Here is a 22,364-nt window from a genome sequence, read left to right as displayed (position 1 = left end):
TCTCTCTCTTTCTCTCTCTCACACAAACACACACATACTGTACATACATTCCCTCCCTCCCTCCGTCCCTCCCTCCCTCTCTCCCTCCCACTTTCCCACCCATTCCATCCTTACAGGTGCTCTTCTGCTCCAAATGCCAGACTGTCTGTTCTATTGCAGTCATGTGGTCCACTCTCCTTGTGTTATATCTTCTGTTTGCTCCACAAATCCACTCTGGTAAGACTTCCACATTAGACAACTTTCTAATGGCAACATTGTCATCATAATAGATTTTGTGAGTAATGTGACAGTTTAAAATATAAGAGAATATTGTAACTTGTTTAGTGCTGATTAGAGAACTTGGTGCTGCTGCTGTTTGTTGTTAGTGTCCTTAGGGTTTCTTTTGCATATTCACATAAAATGTAGTGACATTTATTTAAATAGAATACTTCATTAATCCATAAATATATTGCAGGAAAAAATTATTTTCTACTCAGGTAATTAGTTATTATAGTACTTATATTTATTTGGTTTAAATTGTCATGGTCGTTAATCGATTTTTCCAATCAAATGTTATTTAAGAAAAAAATTAAATAAATGATACATTCACATATGTGCACTGATGAATTTTATGCATTTCAACTTTACTCATACTGTTTCATTGCTGTTCCTGTGCCATTCATTGTTTTTGTTTTCCACATTAATTAAAAATTATTACATTTATGCAGTAATTGACTGCTTAAGCAGGTCAAGCGCTATCAATGTACAAAGCTTCTAGAAAATGATGACGTCCAGGCATTGTGTAATTTGTGTGAAAACTCGTACAAGCGAGTCTATTGTGAGACTTAATGATCACCTCTGGATTTCTCCATTGCACCCTTAATAACCAGTTTTTTTTCCCCAATAGCCATTACATTCTATTTGATTTGAATCACTTTCACATCAAATCAGTTCACCTGAGCTATTGTATAACAAGCTGCGTTTCCAAACTGGACGTAATGTATTCAATTTGTACTGGCACTAATCCGTGTGGTATTTTAACCAACCTTTTAATCTATGCTTTACCTACTTTTATGCCCATTGTCTGTTTTGGATGTGTTTATTACAGCTTATTCAGAATATAAGGCCAGTTAATGTACTACCACAAAAAAGAAGGGGGGGGGGTTAAGGGATTGTTTTTCTGCTGCATATTTAAAAAACAACCAACGAAAACAAGTTACAATGGCAAAAAGTGGAACATGGGGTACAATTATTGTCTCAACTGTTTAAGATGTTTATAGTTATTTGAATATGGTCCAACTGTGAACTTAATACAACCAACCACTGACTATCAGTTGAGTTCTTGAATCTGATTAATCAGAGGATGATTAATTGTTCATTTGCTGACAATAAATCATACTCCAAGACAAAATACTTAAACAAAAATAGTTTACAAAATACTCCCAAAAATTGTTGGACACCTGGCCATCAATCCCACGTATGATCGTCCCCAAGTAATCAACACAAAGTTGAAAGCATACAATGCTGCACATTAAGGATTTTTCTTGACTGGAATTAAGAGCTCAAACCTGCATTTTAGTGCTTTTGCACACAAAGTAAGCACCATGGTTTGCCAAGGCTTACATGGAAGAACTTAGGTGGTCTGCTCAGTGAGAATCTAGTGTCTTGGTATAATCAATTTCTTAGTGATGAGACATTACTGTTTGCATCAGCACTTTGTAACACTGAAAGTTCTGGCACAGGAGAATCTTCAGGACAGAGGACTTTGCACTTTGCAGTATGATGGTTACATGAGAAGCTTGTCTTATTAACTTTAAATGAGAGAGAAAAAAAGGCTGTTGAGGTGATGACACTATACAGTACCTGCAATTAAAAGTCATAGTCACCCAGTTATACTGGAAAAACACTAGTCTTGCACATTTTAGTGCATTGTGTATTCCCAACACATCTGATTAAATGAACCAGATAATGAACAGCTCATCAGCTAGAAACATGCTCCAGATATAACATATGCCCTTTATAGATTAAGTGTAACCATATATAAATAAATAAATAAATAAATAAAAATTAAAAAATAATCATTATTTTTCTGTAACATCATATATCAAAGGCTTTATTTCTAACATATCTAACACTTACCAATATGTAACACAATGCCAATATGTGGCATTTCAGTTTTGCCCTAAGATATATTCAGATTTATATAACAATATTATAGACAGTCATAGTATTACGGTATGGGTAACATGGGCAGCATGTTGCCTGGAGCACCACAGCACGCCCACACACACAAAAAAATATCAGAACAGTGGTGACATTTGTGCAACAAAGATATCATGACACTGGGAGGGTCAAGAGACAACAGAAAAAGAGAGTGCAAAATTATCATGGAGCACAACTAGTAATCACAGCCATCGGCATGCATTAATGCATTTTCTCAATTTTTGGAGAAATGGTACACATCAATAAGAAAGTCCATCAATAAATTATGTAGGTAGTTGGCCAGTAGTAGGACACTGTCCTCAGCTTCAAACTAAAACAATAAAACACTTCAGAATTTCTAAGGAGAACCTCTTGTTTTTGGAAACTGAGATTCCTTAAATTATCCGATGAACTAAAGTATTCTTAGAAAGCCCAATTTCAACAGGTTGTTTTCTCTGTTGCAGTTCAGTGGTGCTACCAGAACCTGTACTTATTGGATGAGATGTGCAGTGGTAAGCTTGGTCAAGTTTTTACCATTTATTTGTTGACTAGAGGGGCACATTTTCCTTGGTTTCCTCTGTGCCACCCAAAAACATGATAATATGTGGACTGGCCACTAGAAATCACCCCCTAGGTGTGAAAGTGTGTGTGAGTGCATGGTGCCCTGCAGTGGATGGGCTAGTTTGTTCATTTTATATTATTTGATGGTGTTTCAGAGCCCAGTCAGTGGGTTAAAGAGTTTCCAGTTTGTGGAGGCCAGAAGCAGTCACCCATCAACATTGTCACAAGCAAGGCGAGGCATGACCCCAATCTATCCTCGATAATCTTTGAAGGTTACACAGAAGCAATAAACGTCACTGTGCAGAACTTCGGAAACAGTGGGGGTAAAATTTTGTGTTTCTTTTCTTCAGGCAAAAGTTGCTTTTATTCCAGTTCTAACAATCTCAATAGAATGTTTTGTCCATTTCTGTTTCATTAGACTTTGAAATTTGATTCTATTTATGCTACGTATGTAACACCGTTAACAGCAACAAAACCCTTCAATCTTGCGCATCACATATTCAGCTTTTTGTGTGACAATTTGCACTTTTCTAGCTGTGCTCGTGCTTCCTCCATCCGTGCGGATCCGAGGTGGGGACCTGCCTGCTACCTATAAAGCAATTCAGCTGCATTTCCACTGGGGAGTGGATCATGCGTCAGGCTCCGAACACACTATAAACGGAGAGCAATACGCCATGGAAGTAGGATCATATAACTAATACATAATTAGTTCAAAAGCAGCATCACAAATTAATTGTTTTTTGTTAAACTGGTGTTCACTGTATTTTTTCTATCCCAAAGCTCCACATAGTTCATATAAAAGAGCAATACAATTCCCTGAAGGAAGCCAAGAATGATACAGTAGGAATAGCAGTGCTTGGCTTCTTCTACGAGGTAACAAACTCTGGACATCTCTGGTCAATGAAGTGTCTCTGCAAAGCTTAAGTATTCCATTAATGATAACACAAGATACTTATTCTTGGCCTTAGGTATCAACAAAAGAAAACCAAAAATTTAATCAAGTAATTGAGGCTTTTGGAAGAATTCCATACCCTGGTGAGTTCCTGCAGACATTCAGAACTTAGATGGACTTTCAAGTTCTTTTTTTATCCTATTTTATTAAGATTTTAATACCACAATTTTTTAATAATTTTGTCACTTGCCAATTCATACTCAATAACTAGCTTTCCTTCTCACATGGAAACTACAAAATGGTGGGGATTAAGGTTAAAACATACTTCTTCCAAAACATGTGAATCCAGCTGCTACATCCATATTTATTCATTTGTTTATCGATTGTTTCTCATGCTGTGTTTTGCGTACATGAGCACACCAAAACCATCAAAAAGTTTGTGTAACAGTGATTGACAGGTAATAATAATAATAATAACCCTTAAAACCCAAGCGGCACAGATACATACCGACAACTTAGCTTAGGTCAATAATTGTGTTTATATGCAAGCCTTTCTCGTGTGTGTTAATGGGTATTTGTATATGTCAGGAAGAAAACAAAAGTTATGATTACTTTTAAAAGGTTACATTTTGGGAATAAAGTTACAAAATAAGCATATTATAATAATTTTTTGGTCATAGAAACAACTTCAGAAACCAACCATAGAAACTTGTGTTTGTGTGTATTATATGCCCTTGTGACCCAGTTTCAAATTTTTCATTCAGTCATGTTTGGGGAAGTTGGCTAAAATTAACTAAAGTTCAGTTCATTATATTGCCTATTTTGTGCTGAAAAAATAAGTGATGAAAATGAAAAAAAAATTATACTGCACATTCTTGAGCCCTATATATGTTTATTAAAATAAAAACGGCAAAACAAATAATGGCTAAAAATGCTCTGAGGTTTAACTACAAAAAAACAACAAAACAAAACCATACTGTACCTCCTTACAACACAAAATACAGTGCTGAAAAATTTGATGTCTAATTTAAAGAAAAAGTCTGACATCAGGACAAAAGTAAATAAGTGTGACCGCTTTAACAGGGACCGTGTGCACTGACACACAGCGAGCTCAAAGCAGGAGCTGCGAGTTTGCCCTTAAACACTCGGTCACACCATCGAAGCAGCGTAGAGAGCAGGAAAACGCCAGAGCTCTAAGCTTTAACTACAGTGGCTGTGGCATTGTCCGTGTTCAAACCCTCAAAATCTGGATGGAGTGGCGAACTCATTCCTACAGATTCTACATACAGTAATACAATGTCAGATACCTGGACACAGACAGCTGTGGTATTGTCAGGATTGATACTCACAGTTGCATGAAGAGCAAATGCTTTGCCTTTCTTAATGATGATGACACCATCACCAAAGGTCAAATACAGCATTGTTATTCTAGGTGGAAAGGATCAAGTTTTACTCTGGTAATTTAACATCACACTGTCCTATCTAGGTCAGTTGTCTTGTTACTTAAACATTCAGCTGCTCTATAATGCTGCCTTGAGTTTAGAATGACGTAGTAGCTGGCTTCATGTGTCTTGAAGGAATCACATGTCACATCTCACATTACTTCTTGTTATGCGATAGAGAAGTGATAACAGGGTGCGAATTGGCAATAATATTTGCAAACAGTAAGGAAAGGTAAAAAATAGCCATATCTCACAAATTACATGTTATGTTGTTATCCTATTCCCAAAGGAAACATCAGTACTATTCCAGAATTCCGGTTGACTGATATTTTGCCTTCATTGGAGAAACTTTCCAGTTACTACCGTTACATGGGATCCCTCACTACGCCAGGCTGTGACGAGGCCATAATATGGACCGTCTTTCAGGAGACATTTCCTATCAGCCAACAACAGGTAGAGAAGACGGAGCGCTAAACTAGTGCCACTGTAGCATTTTGATTCAATTTAAGTCCCACATTGCTTTTCTGTATGAAAGGAAAAGTGAAACATGACAAGTGATCATGCTATTAGATTTCCTTTCGCTGGCTATTCAAAATAGTCTTTTCATTAAATGGACACGTTGTTCCTGAGATTCTTTGCAATGAATTACAGAATGTCTGTGACAATAAAACAATCTCAACCTGTAAATGATAAATCTTATTCATAGCTTTTTTTGTAATAGCAGATTTTAACTACAGTGAATAGAACAATTGAAATCACTGCAGCAAAGAAACTGCTTGAAGTAGGTGTATCTTGTGTCTTAAGCCCTATTCCCACGAAATTAGTATTATGGGTAGGGATCTTGAGTGAGAACCTCCTGAAGATGAGTTGTGGATGGTTCTTCCAGCATGAAAATGACCCCAAACATACTGCCAAGGCAACTAAGGAGTGGCTCAAGAATAAGCATATTAAGGTCATGAAGTGGTCTAGCCTGTCTTTAGACCTTAATCCAATAGAAAATTCACGGAGAGAGCTGTAACTTCGAGTTGCCAAACAACAGGAAAGAAACCTTAAACATTTAGAGAAAATCTGTAAAGAATAGTGGATTAAAATGCATCCCAAGACGTGTACAAATCTGGTAAACAACTACAAGAAACATCTTCCCACTGTGCTTTCCAGCAAGGGTTTCTCTACCAAGTACTAAGTCATGTTTTGCTTGGGGATCAAATACTTATTTCCCTCATTGAAATGCAACTTAATTCATAACATTTGTATCATGTGTTTTTCTGGATTTTTCGTTGATATTCTGTCCCAATCCTTTACCATAAACCTATAATAAAAATTATAGACCCTTCATTTCTTTGTAAGTGGGCAAACTTACAAAATCTGTAGGGGATCAAATACTTATTTCCCGCCTGTATGTTGTATAGCGATATTACCCAGCACCCGAAATACTTTCAAAGCCCTCCAACGTGGTATCCATTTTTTCGCGGAAGATAGAAAATAAAACAGAAAATAAAAACTTTGAAAAAATAATATACAACCCATCCAAATCCTGGCCAAATCTCAGACATGCTGATTTGCACAGGACTAATATTATCACTTAACTTTGTTTTTGACTTTATCACTTTTTTACCTAGCGGTCCCCAGGTAATACTAATCCCATGCAAATAGGACATTAAACAACAGGTCTGGACTTAACTGGGGACCCACTGAACCACCACTGAACCACCCTGCAGTCCTAAAATGACTTTGCTGTGCTTATGTATCCTCACTGTGTGGGGTATAGCCTTACAAGGCAGGACAGCTTACTCATGAAGCAATGACTTTAAAACGGACCACAACCATTTATAGTTCTTTGGGATCATGGTTCTGATCTTGATTTCATGCATGGTAAATGGTGAATTTTATATATGAACAGAAATATGGAACAAGTGTGTTTTACTAGAAAGCATTACCAACATAGGAGGGTACCTCTAACCTCCTCACGGCTATAGGAATACCTCCTGACCACTGTTCTTGTTTGTCTGTGTTCCATAGGTGGACAACATAAACAAGCAGATGTGGTTTGACGTCGGAATACCCATGACTGCCAACTTCCGCCCAGTGCAGAAAATCAACGGCCGCATAGTGTACAAATCCAGGGCATGTTGTTCTACATCTTCAGGATCGGTCATCCTGTGTCTTTCTCTGCTCTATATAGTTGTGCTGTTTGAGAGTATATTAATGTAATGCATTGTATTGTCTTTTATAAAAAAAATATGATTTGCTTACTCAATTGTCTGGTACTACAGTATATCTTGTTGATTTCAGCATTGTGTGACCCACAAACATAATCTGTAATAGATCACTGTCTTAATTTAAAAATCAAAAACCCAATTAAATTTTAGGATTTGTTTATTTGCTTTTTTGTTTATCTATATCCATCATCATAATCACCACCATCACCACCACCACTCATCATCATTATCATCATCATCATTATTCTTGCTTGAAGGTCTAACCTGTGGGATGTAATAAAAATTTCTTTTTATAATATTTGTGGTTCCATTTTAGCAAGGGGGTACGTTACAGTTACACACTGTGCATCTTCAGCCAGGCTCTCATTTGTTCGATCTGTGCTGTAACGCTGCTCCGTGCTGTGCCACCAGGGGCGCTGTACTGCTCCACGCTGCTTGTGTAGTCCCACACTGAGGACACATCACTGTCAAACAGAGGACTAGATAAAAGAAGAGGACAGAGAGTGAGTGTCCATAGCCCATGAATCCGTATCCCATGCCCATAATGAATTTTTAAAAAGCATACCATGCTCTTCTTTCATAAATAAATGAAAAAATAAAAATGATAGTGGGCAAATTGCTGTGGTATAATAGTAATAAAGCACATATGCTGTGATGTGCAAAAAAAAAGTAAATAAAAACCTACAGCTATTCCATACGCAAGTGATCAGGGATCATATGTGTAAAAAGCATGTACACATTATATTACTACTAGGGGATGCAAGCATTAATTCCTAAAACATAATGAGGAATGTTGGGGAAAGACTTAAGATGATGCTTACAATGCATGCCTTGTCAGTTTGATGCATTTTTTTTTATTTAAAATTGATTGTGTACATGATTAGTAGGATAGAAGTTCACTACACAAGTGGTTTCCAAAGTGAGATCCAGATATCTGTGAAGCATAGTCAGGGTGTGTTTTATCGCAATGAAGGAAATCATAACTTTTTTTTCATTAATTTTCTCATCTTTAGTAACCGCTTACTGTGTTCATGTGTACTGTGTTATGTTCCTAAAATAAATCTGTACTGAGGGGGCATGGGTTCTTTGAGACTGGTTTATTATCTGCATTTAGCATATGCTTTGCTATTACTTAAAGAAACATAGGTGTCTTTAATATGGAATTAATATACAGTGATACCTTGGCATATGAATTGCCTAAAGAATAATTTTTTTTAGCATACGAACCCTTTTCAGCATACGAGCGAATGAAGTTGCATGTGAGTCCAGAACCTGTTCAAAACTTGTTTGTGTTAGCGAGTTTCTTTCTTTTTTTTCTTTTTTGCATTTTGTGCAAGATTTAGTAAAGACATAGCACCATGTGTCACAAGAATGTTAGCAAGAACAGTAGCAAAACAAAAAGTTAATTTTTGATTCACTTTCGTTTTTAAAGCAGCTGGTGCAAAGAGGAATCATACATTTAATTTGTATGCTGAGGTACCACTGGGGCTGGGCGATTTGGCCTAAAATCAAAATCTCGATTAATTGAACATTTTAACTCAATTACGATTAATGAACGATTATTTTATTAATTTATTTATTTTTTTGCCCTCATAGTTCACTTTTCAAGTTTTGTACAGTAAATAAGCTCACATATTACAAGTGAGAGATTTTTGAATGAAAAACGCATTACTTGATTTTAAAATAATTGAAGGAAACACACTATCTACTATCTATGATTATTTATTAAAAATCAATGTTGAACAACTGAAATTAAAGCACACATTGCCTAAAACGAACAGCTACTTTGTTCCTATATATAAAAAAAAAAAAAAACTTGCACTTTTGGAAACAAAAAAAAGTGTGTCGAGAGTTTTAACGAGGTGTTTAAACCCGCTTCACTCAACTGTAGCCAAAGGAATCATATTTGTTGCGATGTAATAACAAATAGCGTCAGTTATTTCTTTCCATCTTTTTGCACTCATCTCATACTGTGTGGTATTTGTGAACGCTTGTGTTATCGACATCTGCTTTGCGGAGGCACTTGTTGCTGGACGCTTGACGGTCTCTTTTTGTTTTTTTTTAAGCCAGGCTCTGTTCATATTCAGTAACATGATTGTGCTTCAAGTGTTAAAACAAATTGGTGGTGTTACCTTTGGGCGTCGAAACAGTTTTTCTACAGTGTCTACATCTGACTTCATTTTGGTCGATGTCATCCTTACTGAAGCCAAAATGTGTCCAAATAACGGAGACTGCGTTTTTCTTTGGTACAAGCTGCTCTTGTTGCTCAGTGTTTAAGCTCCCCATGCACCACATGTCAGCGGGACAACGTAACGTAACGGAGCGGGTTCACGTGACTCCACACGCGGTTGTGTTTTTGAAGTGAAAGTAATCAAAATAATCGACCTGGGAATTTTTTTTTTTTTATCAATTATAGGTTCTGAATGTCGATTTCGATTACTTTTCGATTAATCGCCCAGCCCTACGTAGGTACCACTGTATCTATATAGTCAGAGGTGGGTAGTAACGAGTTACATTTACTCTGTTACATTTACTTGAGTAACTTTTTGAAATAAAAAAAATTACTTCTATGAGTAGTTTTACTGCACTTTTTACTTTTACTTCGAGTAGATTTGTAAAGAAAAAACGCTACTCTCTCTTTGCTACATTAATTTTTAACTATTTATTCCACACATGCAGTCGGTACCATATGACTGTTTCACCAATGAAACGCAGCAACAATAATCACATGTAGTTAGGTGGCATAGCCGAAAAAAAAAAAAATCTTCAGACGGCATCCCTGGGATAAAGTAAAAAGCATCCTTCGCTTGCAAAAGAACAACTTTATTTTGTGGTATCTTTTCTATCTGCCAAAACAGACACCCACTTCAGCATATAAAAACTTGAATGTTGGCATATATAATTCTACTATAACATACATATAATATATATATATATAATTATATGTATCAATCTGCAGATCTTTGTTTTAGTTGTTTCTGTGATGTACTGAAATATAATTACAAGTAAAGAATTACTTCATACGTTTCAAAGGCTTTTATCGACAATTACATGCAAAGAGTCAGTATTTGCAGTGTTGGCCCTTCTTTTTCAGGACCTCTGCAATTCGACTGGGCATGTTCTTAATCAACTTCTGGGCCAAATCCTGACTGATAGCAACCCATTCTTTCATAATCACTTCTTGGAGTTTGTCAGAATTAGTGAGTTTTTGTTTGTCCACCCGCCTCTTGAGGATTGACCACAAGTTCTCAATGGGATTAAGATCTGGGGAGTTTCCAGGCTATGGACCGAAAATTTCAACAATTTGGTCCCCGAGCCACTTAGTTATCACTTTTGCCTTATGGCACGGTGCTCCATCATGCTGGAAAAGGCATTGTTCTTCACCAAACTTTTGTTGGATTGTTGGAAGAAGTTGCTGTCAGAGGGTGTTTTGGTACCATTCTTTATTCATGTCTGTGTTTTGGGGAAAAATTGTGAGTGAGCCCACTCCCTTGGATGAAAACCCCACACATGAATGGTCTCAGGATGCTTTACTGTTGGCATGACACAGGACTGATGGTAGCGCTCACCTTTTCTTCTCCGGACAAGCCTTTTTCCAGATGCCCCAAACAATCGGAAAGAGGCTTCATCGGAGAATATGACTTTGCCCCAGTCCTCAGCAGTCCATTCACCATACTTTCTGCAGAAGATCAATCTGTCCCTGATGGTTTTTTTTGGAGAGAAGTGGCTTCTTTGCTGCCCTTCTTGACACCAGGCCATCTTCCAAAAGTCTACACCTCACTCTGGGTGCAGATGCGCTCACATCTGCCTGCTGCTATTCCTGGGCAAGCTCTGCACTGGTGGCACTCCGATCCCGCAGCTGAATCCTCTTTAGAAGACGATCCTGACGCTTGCTGGACTTTCTTGGACGCCCTGAAGCCTTGTTAACTAGAATTGAACCTCTTCCCTTGAAGTTCTTGATGATCCTATGAATTGTTAATTTAGCCACAATATCCTTGCCTGTGAAGCCATTTTTATGCAATGCAATGATGGCTGCACGCGTTTCTTTGCAGGTCTCCATGGTTAACAATGGAAGAACAATGATTTCAAGCATCACCCTCCTTTTAACATGTCAAGTCTGCCATTCTAACCCCAATCAGCCTGACATAATGATCTCCAGCTTTGTGCTCGTCAACATTCTCACCCGAGTTAACAAGACGATTACTGAAATGATCTCAGCAGGTCCTTTAATGACAGCAATGAAATGCAGTGGAAAGGTTTTTTTTGGGGATTAAGTTAATTTTCATGGCAAAGAAGGACTATGCAATTCATCTGATCACTCTTCATAACATTCTGGAGTATATGCAAATTGCTATTATAAAAACTTAAGCAGCAACTTTTCCAATTTCCAATATTTATGTAATTCTCAAAACTTTTGGCCACAACTCTCTCTCTCTCTCTCTCTCTCTCTCTCTCTCTCTCTCTATATATATATATATATATATATATATATATATATATATATATATGTTGCTCAGTGCTTGAGTAATATTTTGGTATTTTGGATGACTACTTTTTACTTCTACTTGAGGAATATTATTTTAAAGTTCAGCTACTTTTACTTGAGTACTTTTTTGGCTACTCTACCCACCTCTGTATATAGCATATATCCATATGGGCTGAGTCAGTTTGTACCCAGCGCCTTGTACTTCACAGGTCTGATGAAGCTAATTAAAATACCCATCAACCAAACATCTTATGAATCTCTAAAAAAAAAAAAAAGAGTGCAAGCAGTTGAGCGAAAGAAGGTGTGCAGTTGATGAGGGGGTCATTGTGTTAAGCTTTGGAAAACAATAGAATTTTATGAAAGCACTTCAATGTTTGCTAGTTTCAGTCAGCTGCTGATTTTAATATCAGTGTGCAAAGTGAAACCTTTCTGTGGAAAATTATAAACAACACAATGGATATGGTAAATAAATAACGTGTGTATGTGCGTGCATGTGTGTGTGTCTTGCGCCCTGTGCTAACCTGGCAGTACGTAGGTCTTCCACAGTAAGCTGGTTCAATGGGACACCTTTAGACTCAGCCTGATAGACAGCTTTTCCTGAGCAGCTATGAGCTTCCCTAAAAGGCATCTTCAACAAACACATTAATGATTCAGTTTAATTAATAACCGAGTATTATAACTGTGAGAAGATGATTTACTCACTCCTTTCCTGACGAGGTAATAGGCCAAATCAGTAGCTAGCATGTCTGGACTGAGTGCTGCCTCCATGGCTTTCTGATTTACCTGCATTAGATTCCGAAGGTTATTATGTATATTCACTTTTGAAGCAATTTATTATATTTAATTATGAAATCTATTAAAAATGATAGTGTGTGCTTGACTAATTTATCCAACGGGCAATACCGTCATGAAATACGAAACGTATATACAGGAAAGTGCTTGAAAATTTAAATGCTGTTTGTGTGGCCGATCTGTTTAAAATGGAAATGAACTCAGGTAAGATCTAAAGCTGTGAGAAGTCTCACCTCCAGTGTAGACATGACACCTGTAGCCACCTGCAGTACAGCATGCAGGGATTCATAGGTGTCAAACATGGCCTCTTTATCCTCCTACAAAACACACACATGAGGGTGACCAGTGCCTCACAGTAAAGGAAACCTCACACTGTAACACACATTATTAAGCAGTTCTCTATATAAAACCACTGTTCATTTACCTGTAGGTCTTTGTTGTATGTGCTGGGGAGTCCTTTAAGGACCATCATAAAACCTGCACACTGAGCCACAGTAATAGAATTATAATAATATTTAAAAAATTCACATGACACTTCACTGTATAAAGTGATTAGAAGGACCCTGACAGTGATTAGGTCCTTAGGGACTGATTTTTTGTTTTTAATTTTTTGTCTTACTCTGCCAAACACTCGTCCTGCTTTGCTGCGGATCAGTTCCAGACTGTCAGCGTTCTTCTTCTGTGGCATCAGACTGCTCCCTGTGCTGCTCACGCCAAATACATAAGCAGAGATCTAACTAACACAGCACTTCTAAACACACTACTACAGCACCAACACACACAAAGGATAATCACTGTGTTGCTTCAATTAAAAGACAAAAACAGATCTCTGGAGAATTAAGGTGGGGAATTTCCAAATGGAGAAAATGCAGGAAATTATTGTAATAACACGCGTTAATAAAATAAAAATCTGTTATAGTACATAGTGGGAGTTTTAAAATAAATGACACATTGTGTCCTGAGGAAAGAATGAATTTTAACTGCAAAAAAGGTACTGACCTGTATGCATCTGACAGCTTGATAAAGGAGAATTCTTTAGTGCTGTACAGGATCAAATCCTCTGCCATCTTACTGAGGTGCATCAGACACATCGATCCCCAGAAGAGAAACTCAGCTGCCAGAAAAATAAAAATGATGAACAAAAACGAGTGAATGACTTAACTGACTATTATTATTATTTTTATTAAACCCAAAACAGCTAAAAGTAAATACACCTACGATTGGTGTACAAATATCTGTAGCTATAAGTTTAAATACATCTTACTTATTTGCTTGATTTAAAAAATTATTCCTAAATGTTTAGCTTTAAATGTATATAATGAATGTTCGCATATGATCAGATTTGACCCTAAAAGGTTTGATAATTTTTGTTCCAAGCTACTAATAGGTGGTAGATTTTAGGAACCTTCAAGATCAGCATACAAGAAACATACCAACGAAATCTCTCTGTCCGGTTGCATCCATACTGTTGATGCTGATCCCTTCGAACTCGAGCTCTGCAGGGAATTTCAAGCCACAGAGTAAGGTGAACAGTATATTACAAAATAAAAAATAACTTTTTTTATGTAAATAACAGAACATGTATTTGAACTACATAGCAAGAACCCATGAATATACCCGAGCAACGATGTGCCACCAAACCCGGCACAAATGATCCAAAATATTGAGGTTGCAAAATTTTAAAAGGGATTTTTCAAACAGTACAGCCATGGTGATGCCTTAGACTTATGCCGCAACTATAACTTCCCGGGTTTTGGAGGTCTTAACATACTCAAAAGACACACAGGTTATATGTTGCTCCTGAGCGTATAAATTCCCTAGGAGGAGTATATTAAAATCGATTACGTGCATTTTATAAACAACCCAAAATAACTGACCTTCTGTTGCGTTAAGCCCATGATATGTATAAAAACTGTTCATCTCAATGAGATATCAATGAGTTTGAAATGTATATGTGCAAGTGTGTATGAGCTATACAGCAAAATCTCCTGTGAAGTCGCTGTGAGCCACGTTCCTGTGAGCCATGCTCAGGGCCCAGACTCTCAGGCGTCCTAATGGCAGCAGATTTCAACGCAACGTGTGTGCTGATTTTCATGACTTTTTGGCCGGGATTTTTCATGACTTTTGACCAAAAAGGCCTGGATGTTTAAAATAAATAAATAAATGAAAAATAACAATCCTTGTGAAAAACCCTCACACTATGACATCTGCACTATGAGATGATGAAGTGAAGATGTCACTATGATGTCATAGTCACTACGCTGTCATGGTCACTAGGCTGTCATAGGGCCCTAAATATAATGTTTTGGAATTAATAATTTCTGCGTCTTATAATTCCTACATGACACAGGGTGCAAAAAAATAAATAAATAAAGATTCTCACCTTTCTGAAGAAGTTCCCTATCGATGTTGAAAGGGTTCCCAGCGATGGCTCCACTGTAAAACAACATTCAAAATAATTAGACACAATTTATTCTGAACATACGTAGGATGCATCATATATTGTAGATTTAAAAGTATGAATTTAATAATAATTAGCACAGACCTTCCCAAAGGTAAAACGTTGACCCTCTTCTTGATTTCCCCCAGTTGCTCAACATCTCTGCTCAGTGCTACTGCGTGACTAAAACAACAGTTAACATGGAGTTTTTAGATTTGCTGTTAGTTGTAAACGAAAGTATTGAAAACGGAATGCACTTTAATTGATAAAATAAAGTTATAATTTAGTCAGTAAATTATATGCATATTTATCAAAATCCAACTAATTTGTTCCACTCCGAGTCGAGTTCCTGTAATGTGCAACAATATGAGATCGGTGTGAGGGCCATTTAAGATTTCCTGGGAGTCCAGCATTCCAGATGTGAAGCAGGCAGAGAAAAAAAATTCTACTTTGATCATAAAAGCACTAGTGAAACACTGGGATAAGTACATTATTGTTTTTACTGTCATAACTATGCTCTGTTATCTTACACAATAAAAAGTCCCAGTTTGACTTGAACGCCCCTCATACATCATCAGATTGGCCATAGTGTGCTTTATTTTACACATTGCATGCTTCATGAACATCAGACTGGATAGAGGCTTCATTTGTGCTTGCCATAACCTTGGTCAAGCTTTCATTAATTTCCAAATAAAATCAGTTTATCTGCTTTTTACAGCAGTAGGCTAATTCAAAATATAAGCATACCCTTTTTTCTGGTTGCTCGACACTGGTGTAATTAATGCCGGAGTTCACAATTTATTTATGTGAACTAATGTATTAAATAATGTTAGGTAGGTGAACTTTAATGTAAAGTGTTACCCATTTAATCAAGTACTGCTCTACAAAGTGATCCATGTAGTTAATGCTTTATTAATGTCCTTTTTGCATTGGAAACTCACTCTACCACAAAAGATTTCGTACTAAGCCAATCTGAAAAATGCTAATTATGAGAAATAGGTTCCAGAAATGTCAACATTTCTGTTCCTGCATGAATTATCACCTACCAATCCCTACCCCCCAGCCAGACAGGGTAGGACGCATTCAGCAACTATCAACTGGGAAGAGTGAAGGCAGGAACATGCTTTCTCTGTGCCACATGAAGCTACAAAACACATCTTTCCTACTTTCATGGAGCATTAATCGGTTAGTTTCACTGTGATTGACAAAAGACAGAGAGAGCATTGCACCACTCCTAGCCAGAATGTTAGGTGGATCCATGGTGGATTTTTAATGTCATTGTGTGTTCATATTTTCGGCTGTTTCCGTCGAGGGTTTTTCCTGTACTGAGCCTAAATGCTAACTAAACTGAGCCACTGTCAGCACATACATAGTGCATAGACGCTTGCTTGTATACAAAAGTACCTGAGAATCCAGTGGCTCCATCTGATTGGCTGCGCTCTTTGCATGTGCGTGTATCCAGGAAAAAGGATGTTAATTTCTCTACAGAGCAGAGAAAATTAGGAAGATGTGAAACGATGACAAGACAACCTCATGTATAAAACAAATCCAATAAAACCATGTTATTTTTATGTTTTTACATGGCTGCCCTTTCCACCATTGTAGTTATAAGCTGGATGGTGTTTCCCTTCAGAGTGGCGATTGCATCCCTTAACCACAGCCTCATATCTGTCACAACCTATTCAAGCAACAGATAAAAATAAGCAATAGTTAAAAATACTAAATGCACACAAACTAGTTTAATTATTGTATGTTATAAAACATGACAGGACGTGCAGTTGGAGGAAAATATTCAACAATGGCATGGTGTGATGAATGTTGCGGTTACTGTTACCACCTTGAATTTAATTAGCTTCCAAAGACAGCATGTTACAAAGTGTTTTACTTCTCTTTATACTACAGCGATGTGCCAACTATTACATTCTAATGAATAAAGCACTACATGTCCTACTATTAATTGATAGATTAATACAGTACATGTAATGTTGTTCCTGCAATTATAGCAAATATAAACAGCTGCTCCCTCACACAGCTCTCTTTTTGCCTCTCTCTCTCCTTTTTCTTTTTTCGAAGATAAAAAAAAACATCATGTTGCTGCTCCTTCTCCTGATTCCTACAAATCCTGATTCAATAAATGCCAAATAAATAACTTCTGTGTGTCCAGAAAGCTTCCTCCTATCCCCTTATTTTATTTTTACTTCATATACATTTATAGAAACTTTATATACATTAAAATAACCTTGTGATTTGAATTACAGCAAAAATTAAAAATTATTACAAAAAGAATCAACATTTGTCCGACCAATCAGCTTTGAGAATTCAATGTTGCTGTGGTCGGAACTCTAATAAAATGAATAATGCCTTGTGTAATCGTATACAAAGTGGGACACACCTGATCATTCCTGCTCCTGCCAGTATGAAGCTTTCCAGCTGCCTCTCCAATCAGTTCCTATAACACAGACACACAGTGTTAATGATGGAAATCACCACTGTGCAATTGCACATCCTGCCTGAAGTACGTAGTCTGGGGTTAATTTAATTGAACTGTCACTGCTGCTCACAGAACTGTAGGCAGTTTGCACAACATTTGAATCACACAAAGCCACCAGCAATTAATGATTTTTTTTTTTAATCATTGATCTGAATTTCTATCTAGATATATTGTTTGTTTTAACCCTAATGTGTACTTCATGTACATATGTGTCATGCAATGATCAAAGCATCTTCCATATTAACAAGTATAAATAGTAGTTTGACAATACAATATAGCTCACCTTTAGCCTACGCTCATTGGCTGTGTGGATATCTTCATCTCCTGGCTTGATCTGGAACTTACCACTGGACCATTCACCCAAAACCTGGTTTAGCACAATAAAACATTTCAGTAAGTACTGATTACTAGGGATGTGAATGTGTCATATATGATATCATGACATTATCATCTAGGTGCAGATTCAATTAGTATTTGTATGAATAAATATCCCTATTATTTTATTTTTTTAGATTTTGTTACAATTCTAAATAAACTTAGCAATCTTAGCAAATAAACTACACAGGATGCTGCACCACCTGTAGGATTATAGAGGACCAGTGGTATAGGATCCTGTAGAATAATGGAGAAACAAGTCAGTGTAGGAATAGATGGATTGCTTTTTTTTCTTTTCACTCCTGTTACGGCCCGGTCTAGGTCGGGCCGTAACAGGAGTGAAAAGAAAAAAAAGGGGGTGAGACCAAAAGTGCGTTTGCTTAGTGTTTATTTTACAACAAGGTGAAATAAGCAAATTCCCAAAATATGGCTGTAAGCTTCAGAAGCCGACAAGGCCAAAACAATAAACAAAATTCCCTCTACCTAGTACCAAAGTGAAACAACTAACCTTCACCAAAAACAAAGAAACAGAAATACAAAGTTCTTCCCTTACTCCCTAACTAACCACAAACCAAGGAAAAACAAGGGGCAAACAAAATGGCATCGACTCCTTACTAAGCCACTAAATAAAGAATTAAGTACAAATATATACAAAAGTATTTACAAATTAAACAAACAAAACAAAAAGGGCAAACACAAAAGCGTAGTCAAAACAAGCAAAAGGGTCATACACGGAATAGGCGAACAAAAACCAAGCAACAGTCAAAAGGGGAAAGTCTAAGAGTAGTCAAAACGTAGCAAAGGGGTCATACACAGAATAACATTCAGAATAAAGTATTGGATAAACAGTAAGCAAAAACAAGGTCTGAAGCCTGGTGGTCTAAAGGCCTTAAGTAGGCCTCTGGGTTGCCTGGAGGACCAATCATCTGGGAGGAGGCGGGACCAACAAAGGACAGGCCAATAGATTCCTGGCAATGGCAGAAGTGGGCGGCATCTGCAAAAACAAGGAAGAGACAAGCCCAATCCCTCCCCACCAGCAGAGACATAGCAGAGATAAAGCAAGCATCACCAGACACACAAAAATAAATCCAATATCGTAACAAATAAATCCAATATCGTAACACCCCCTCCCTTAAGAGTGAACATCCTGTTCACAATTATAACCATGGCAACGAGACAATGAGTCAGCTACTACATTTTCTGAGCCTTTCTTATGCTGAATATCCAGATTAAAACCTTGCACAATTAAACACCAACGCATGAGACGTTGGTTGCTGTTTGACATACGATGCAAAAATACAAGGGGGTTATGATCTGTAAAAACTGTAATAGGGACAGTGCTGGAACCAACGTAAACTTCAAAGTGGTGAAGTGCAAGCAAAAGTGCAAGGGCTTCCTTCTCAATAGTGCTGTAGTTCAGCTGGTGACGGTTAAACTTATAAGAAAAGTAACTTACGGGATGATCTATACCATCTCTATCCTCCTGAATCAAAACAGCACCAGCACCTGTGCCACTGGCATCCACCTCAAGTTTGAAAGGTTTGGAAAAGTCAGGAGCAAAAAGGACAGGTGCACTACATAAAAGATGGAAAGAACTTTGATACATAACTGAATCGATTTTCCCCCGCCTATATTGGTCACATAAAATTTCGTGAATTTTCTGGTCCAAATAAACAACAAACAAACATGACTGTATGAAAACAAGAATTTGCAATGGCACTTCTTGTTACCTCTTTCGACTAGTGCCATAGACTCCAAATAGCTAAAACGTGTGTTTTTATTTGATGTCAGGAGAAGAAACATACGTACTTCTTCACCCGAAATAGAGTTAAACTTTCTATTCACAAATCATCAGTTTGATAACCCTGCCACAGGCGCTAAGTAAAGTCTATGGAAGGTCTGTGAAAACTCTTCCTGACAAAATGTCTCCAACCTGGCAGCTAGTCTAGCTTTTAGCTAATAATTAACTAAATGCATGTGATTTGGATGTGGTTTAAAAAAACAACCAAAAATAATGCAGGTATACGTTATATGATGAAAATACAGGCATTTTTTAAATAGGTCTTCTGCTACAATACTGACTATGAAGCCGCCAGTTGTGTGATTTTGCAGATATACTGTATACTTACAGACTGTAGGCAGTTTGTTGTGCATATCAGGGACATTGACATGCTAGTGTGTTACGTCCTGGCACAAGAGAGTTATTTTTAAAGCACTTTACTTCACATCATATTGTGAATGCTGTGTGTGATAAATAAAATAAAAAATTATATCTGGTGTTTTTATATGCTACAGTTACAAGCCACAATTCCACTGAAGTGTTGTAGTGTTTTGTTTTTCATTTGATAATTGAAATGACTTGTCTGTTCACTGTTGTGCACCTTCATGTTTTGTGTAGATTTGCAAGCGTGTTTGTTCCATCTTTCCCAGGACTGACAATATCTGCAGAGCCGGGCTGGGTTCATATGGGACGACCAGCATCAAGGCCAAGAACAAGGCTAAGAGTTTTTCAGCCTTCTTCGGTTCATGTGAAGTTTTCATGAATTTCTTTAAGTTTCGTGGTTCTAAAGCCGCCTGCAAACCCAGCCTGGGGAAGCACCCTCTTCTTTTGGTTTATCATTTCTTTTGTTTTCTTAGACTCTTGGTTTCGCCTCAAATAAACCACTTTGAACTAAGTCTCCCTGCATCTGTGTCCGCCTCATTGTAAACAGACATGACAATCATGCCATGAGTTGGGATTGGTTACTTACACCGTACACTGTGATTAACATGACCGCAGTGGTGTATCAGCTCATAATATCACTCCTTAAACCTACAGCCTGAAGTGTGTGCAGCTTATGGAATAAACCAAATACCCTAAACAGAGAGGGGTGTCTGTGTGCACCGTTCAGATTTCAAATGAGAATATAAATATTTGGAAAACCACAATTAGCTTCAAAAATTTAATTGTTTTACAGTTTCTACAGCCATCTAATGTGAAAAATTTAAGGAGCACTCTTTAGGGCACACCTAACTTGGTTGCCCCCCATGTAAGTGTACTTACACCAATAACAGTGGTCACTTTCTATTATGGACAAGGCTCGGTGTAGGTCTGTGTTGGATTAAGTTGCAAAAAGAACAGGAAATAATTAAGTTACTAGAAAAAAAAAAGTTTTCATTTCCTTGAATGTGATTGCACAAATCTCATCATTCTTGTTAGGCCACAAACATTGAAAGGATTTCACATAAGGAAGTAAGCCTTCAAGTCAACAAACCTGATCAAGGCCGTTCTGAATTTGCACCGTTTCCTCCTGAGTGACAAGGTTGGCTTTGTGCAAAGCCTTCACATAAGCTTTACTGCCCCTTATGTCTGCATCCCACATCCGCTGATCATATAATATCGATGCGTTGAACTTCTCCATGATGGGATCGGTGCTCCCTACAAATCTACCACCCCATAACTTGCTTCCCTGTATGGCAGAAAGGAAAACAATGACCGTAACAAAGTGTAATTTAAAGAAATTAATTAATACAGAGTTAATAATTGGCTAATAATTACATATTTCCTCAAATATACCATTTATTTCTAGATCATTATTTATTTCTATCATTATTCCTAAATTGATCAGATCCTTAGTAGAAGGAAACCTATCATTGTGGAGTGAAACAGAACACTGCACTTTATCTAACTTACAATGATCCTGTCATGCAAAACAGTAGGAAGGCTAAAGTAGTACAGCAAATATGCCTTTGGACTAAAAAGTAACATTACGTAAAAGGTAAAGGAAAAGGGTGTGTACATGCTTTTGGTCCTGCTACTACTTCTATTCCTATAAAGGTGAAAGGACTTTACCTCGGACGCTGCCATGGTAACTTCTTTCTTCTTTGAGGTTTGAATCTAACGTTCAGTTCTTCAGTAGCTGCAACATTTCAAATAGAGCTCGCTGAAAGACTTCAACGACATGCAGAAATTAGAGGCAAATCTCTCAATGATCTCGCGAGAGCACAAGCAAGCTCGCGTAAAAACGGAGACGCACCAAGGGTTTACGGTTACCAGGGGATGTAAGCAACTGCCTCGCGATTCATTCAGGCAGGGAGACGATTCAACAAATGAAGAGTCGATTCTTTAACATTATCATTAAGAATCTAGAGTCGACTATTACGTACTGGACACGAGAAAGTTCTTCACATTATTATTATTATTATTATTATTATTATTATTATTGTTGTTGTTGTTGTTGTTGTTGTTGTTGTTGTTTTAATGTGTATTTTAATCCCTTTTTCTTTTGTCCTGTGGATTATTTTTTTTTAAATCAGAATAAGTGTCGGCTGCAAATGTTCTCGACTTAAACAATAATACGTTTGTCGCTAAAAACGAACATATACGCATTGTTATGCAAGTCGCAAAAAATTACCATATACACATTGTTATGCATGAAGAATTATTCAGTTGGTTAGAATGGTTTATTCAGTGTATCACAGCTATAGTAATGCAGTATGACCTTA

At 37.2% G+C, this 22,364-nt stretch overlaps 2 protein-coding genes across 4 annotated transcripts; one reads left to right on the top strand and one right to left on the bottom strand.

Annotated features, from left to right (window-relative positions):
- The first annotated feature begins 118 nt into the window (after positions 1 to 118).
- Positions 119 to 7,316, top strand: ca4c (carbonic anhydrase IV c). Its single transcript, XM_053478568.1, has 8 exons — positions 119 to 216; positions 2,646 to 2,693; positions 2,898 to 3,065; positions 3,277 to 3,422; positions 3,523 to 3,615; positions 3,711 to 3,777; positions 5,366 to 5,529; positions 7,096 to 7,316. The coding sequence occupies exons 1-8, from the start codon at positions 162 to 164 to the stop codon at positions 7,285 to 7,287; spliced, it is 933 nt and encodes a 310-aa protein (XP_053334543.1). The 5' UTR covers positions 119 to 161; the 3' UTR covers positions 7,288 to 7,316.
- Positions 7,317 to 7,434: 118 nt separating this feature from the next.
- On the bottom strand, positions 7,435 to 21,940 carry asl (argininosuccinate lyase). 3 transcript variants are annotated; one of them, XM_053478566.1, is made up of 17 exons: positions 21,712 to 21,939; positions 21,134 to 21,328; positions 17,788 to 17,871; positions 17,406 to 17,462; positions 16,594 to 16,691; positions 16,418 to 16,495; positions 15,119 to 15,196; positions 14,957 to 15,009; positions 14,007 to 14,069; positions 13,573 to 13,687; positions 13,193 to 13,277; positions 12,998 to 13,057; positions 12,807 to 12,890; positions 12,484 to 12,564; positions 12,303 to 12,409; positions 7,638 to 7,774; positions 7,435 to 7,559 (listed from the first exon to the last, which is right to left on the bottom strand). In XM_053478566.1, the coding sequence occupies exons 1-17, from the start codon at positions 21,724 to 21,726 to the stop codon at positions 7,555 to 7,557; spliced, it is 1,395 nt and encodes a 464-aa protein (XP_053334541.1). In that variant the 5' UTR covers positions 21,727 to 21,939; the 3' UTR covers positions 7,435 to 7,554. The 3 variants fall into 3 exon arrangements, with proteins under 3 accessions (XP_053334541.1, XP_053334542.1, XP_053334540.1); XM_053478565.1 differs by having other exon boundaries at positions 7,477 to 7,774; XM_053478567.1 differs by lacking the exon at positions 14,007 to 14,069 and having other exon boundaries at positions 7,476 to 7,774; positions 21,712 to 21,940.
- Positions 21,941 to 22,364: the final 424 nt, after the last annotated feature.

The sequence above is a fragment of the Clarias gariepinus genome, chromosome 19 (genome assembly GCF_024256425.1).
Source record: "Clarias gariepinus isolate MV-2021 ecotype Netherlands chromosome 19, CGAR_prim_01v2, whole genome shotgun sequence".
NCBI classification, from domain to species: Eukaryota; Metazoa; Chordata; class Actinopteri; order Siluriformes; family Clariidae; genus Clarias; species Clarias gariepinus.
The sequence above is the reverse complement of the archived record's forward strand: the minus strand, read 5'-3'. Positions and strand labels throughout refer to the sequence as shown.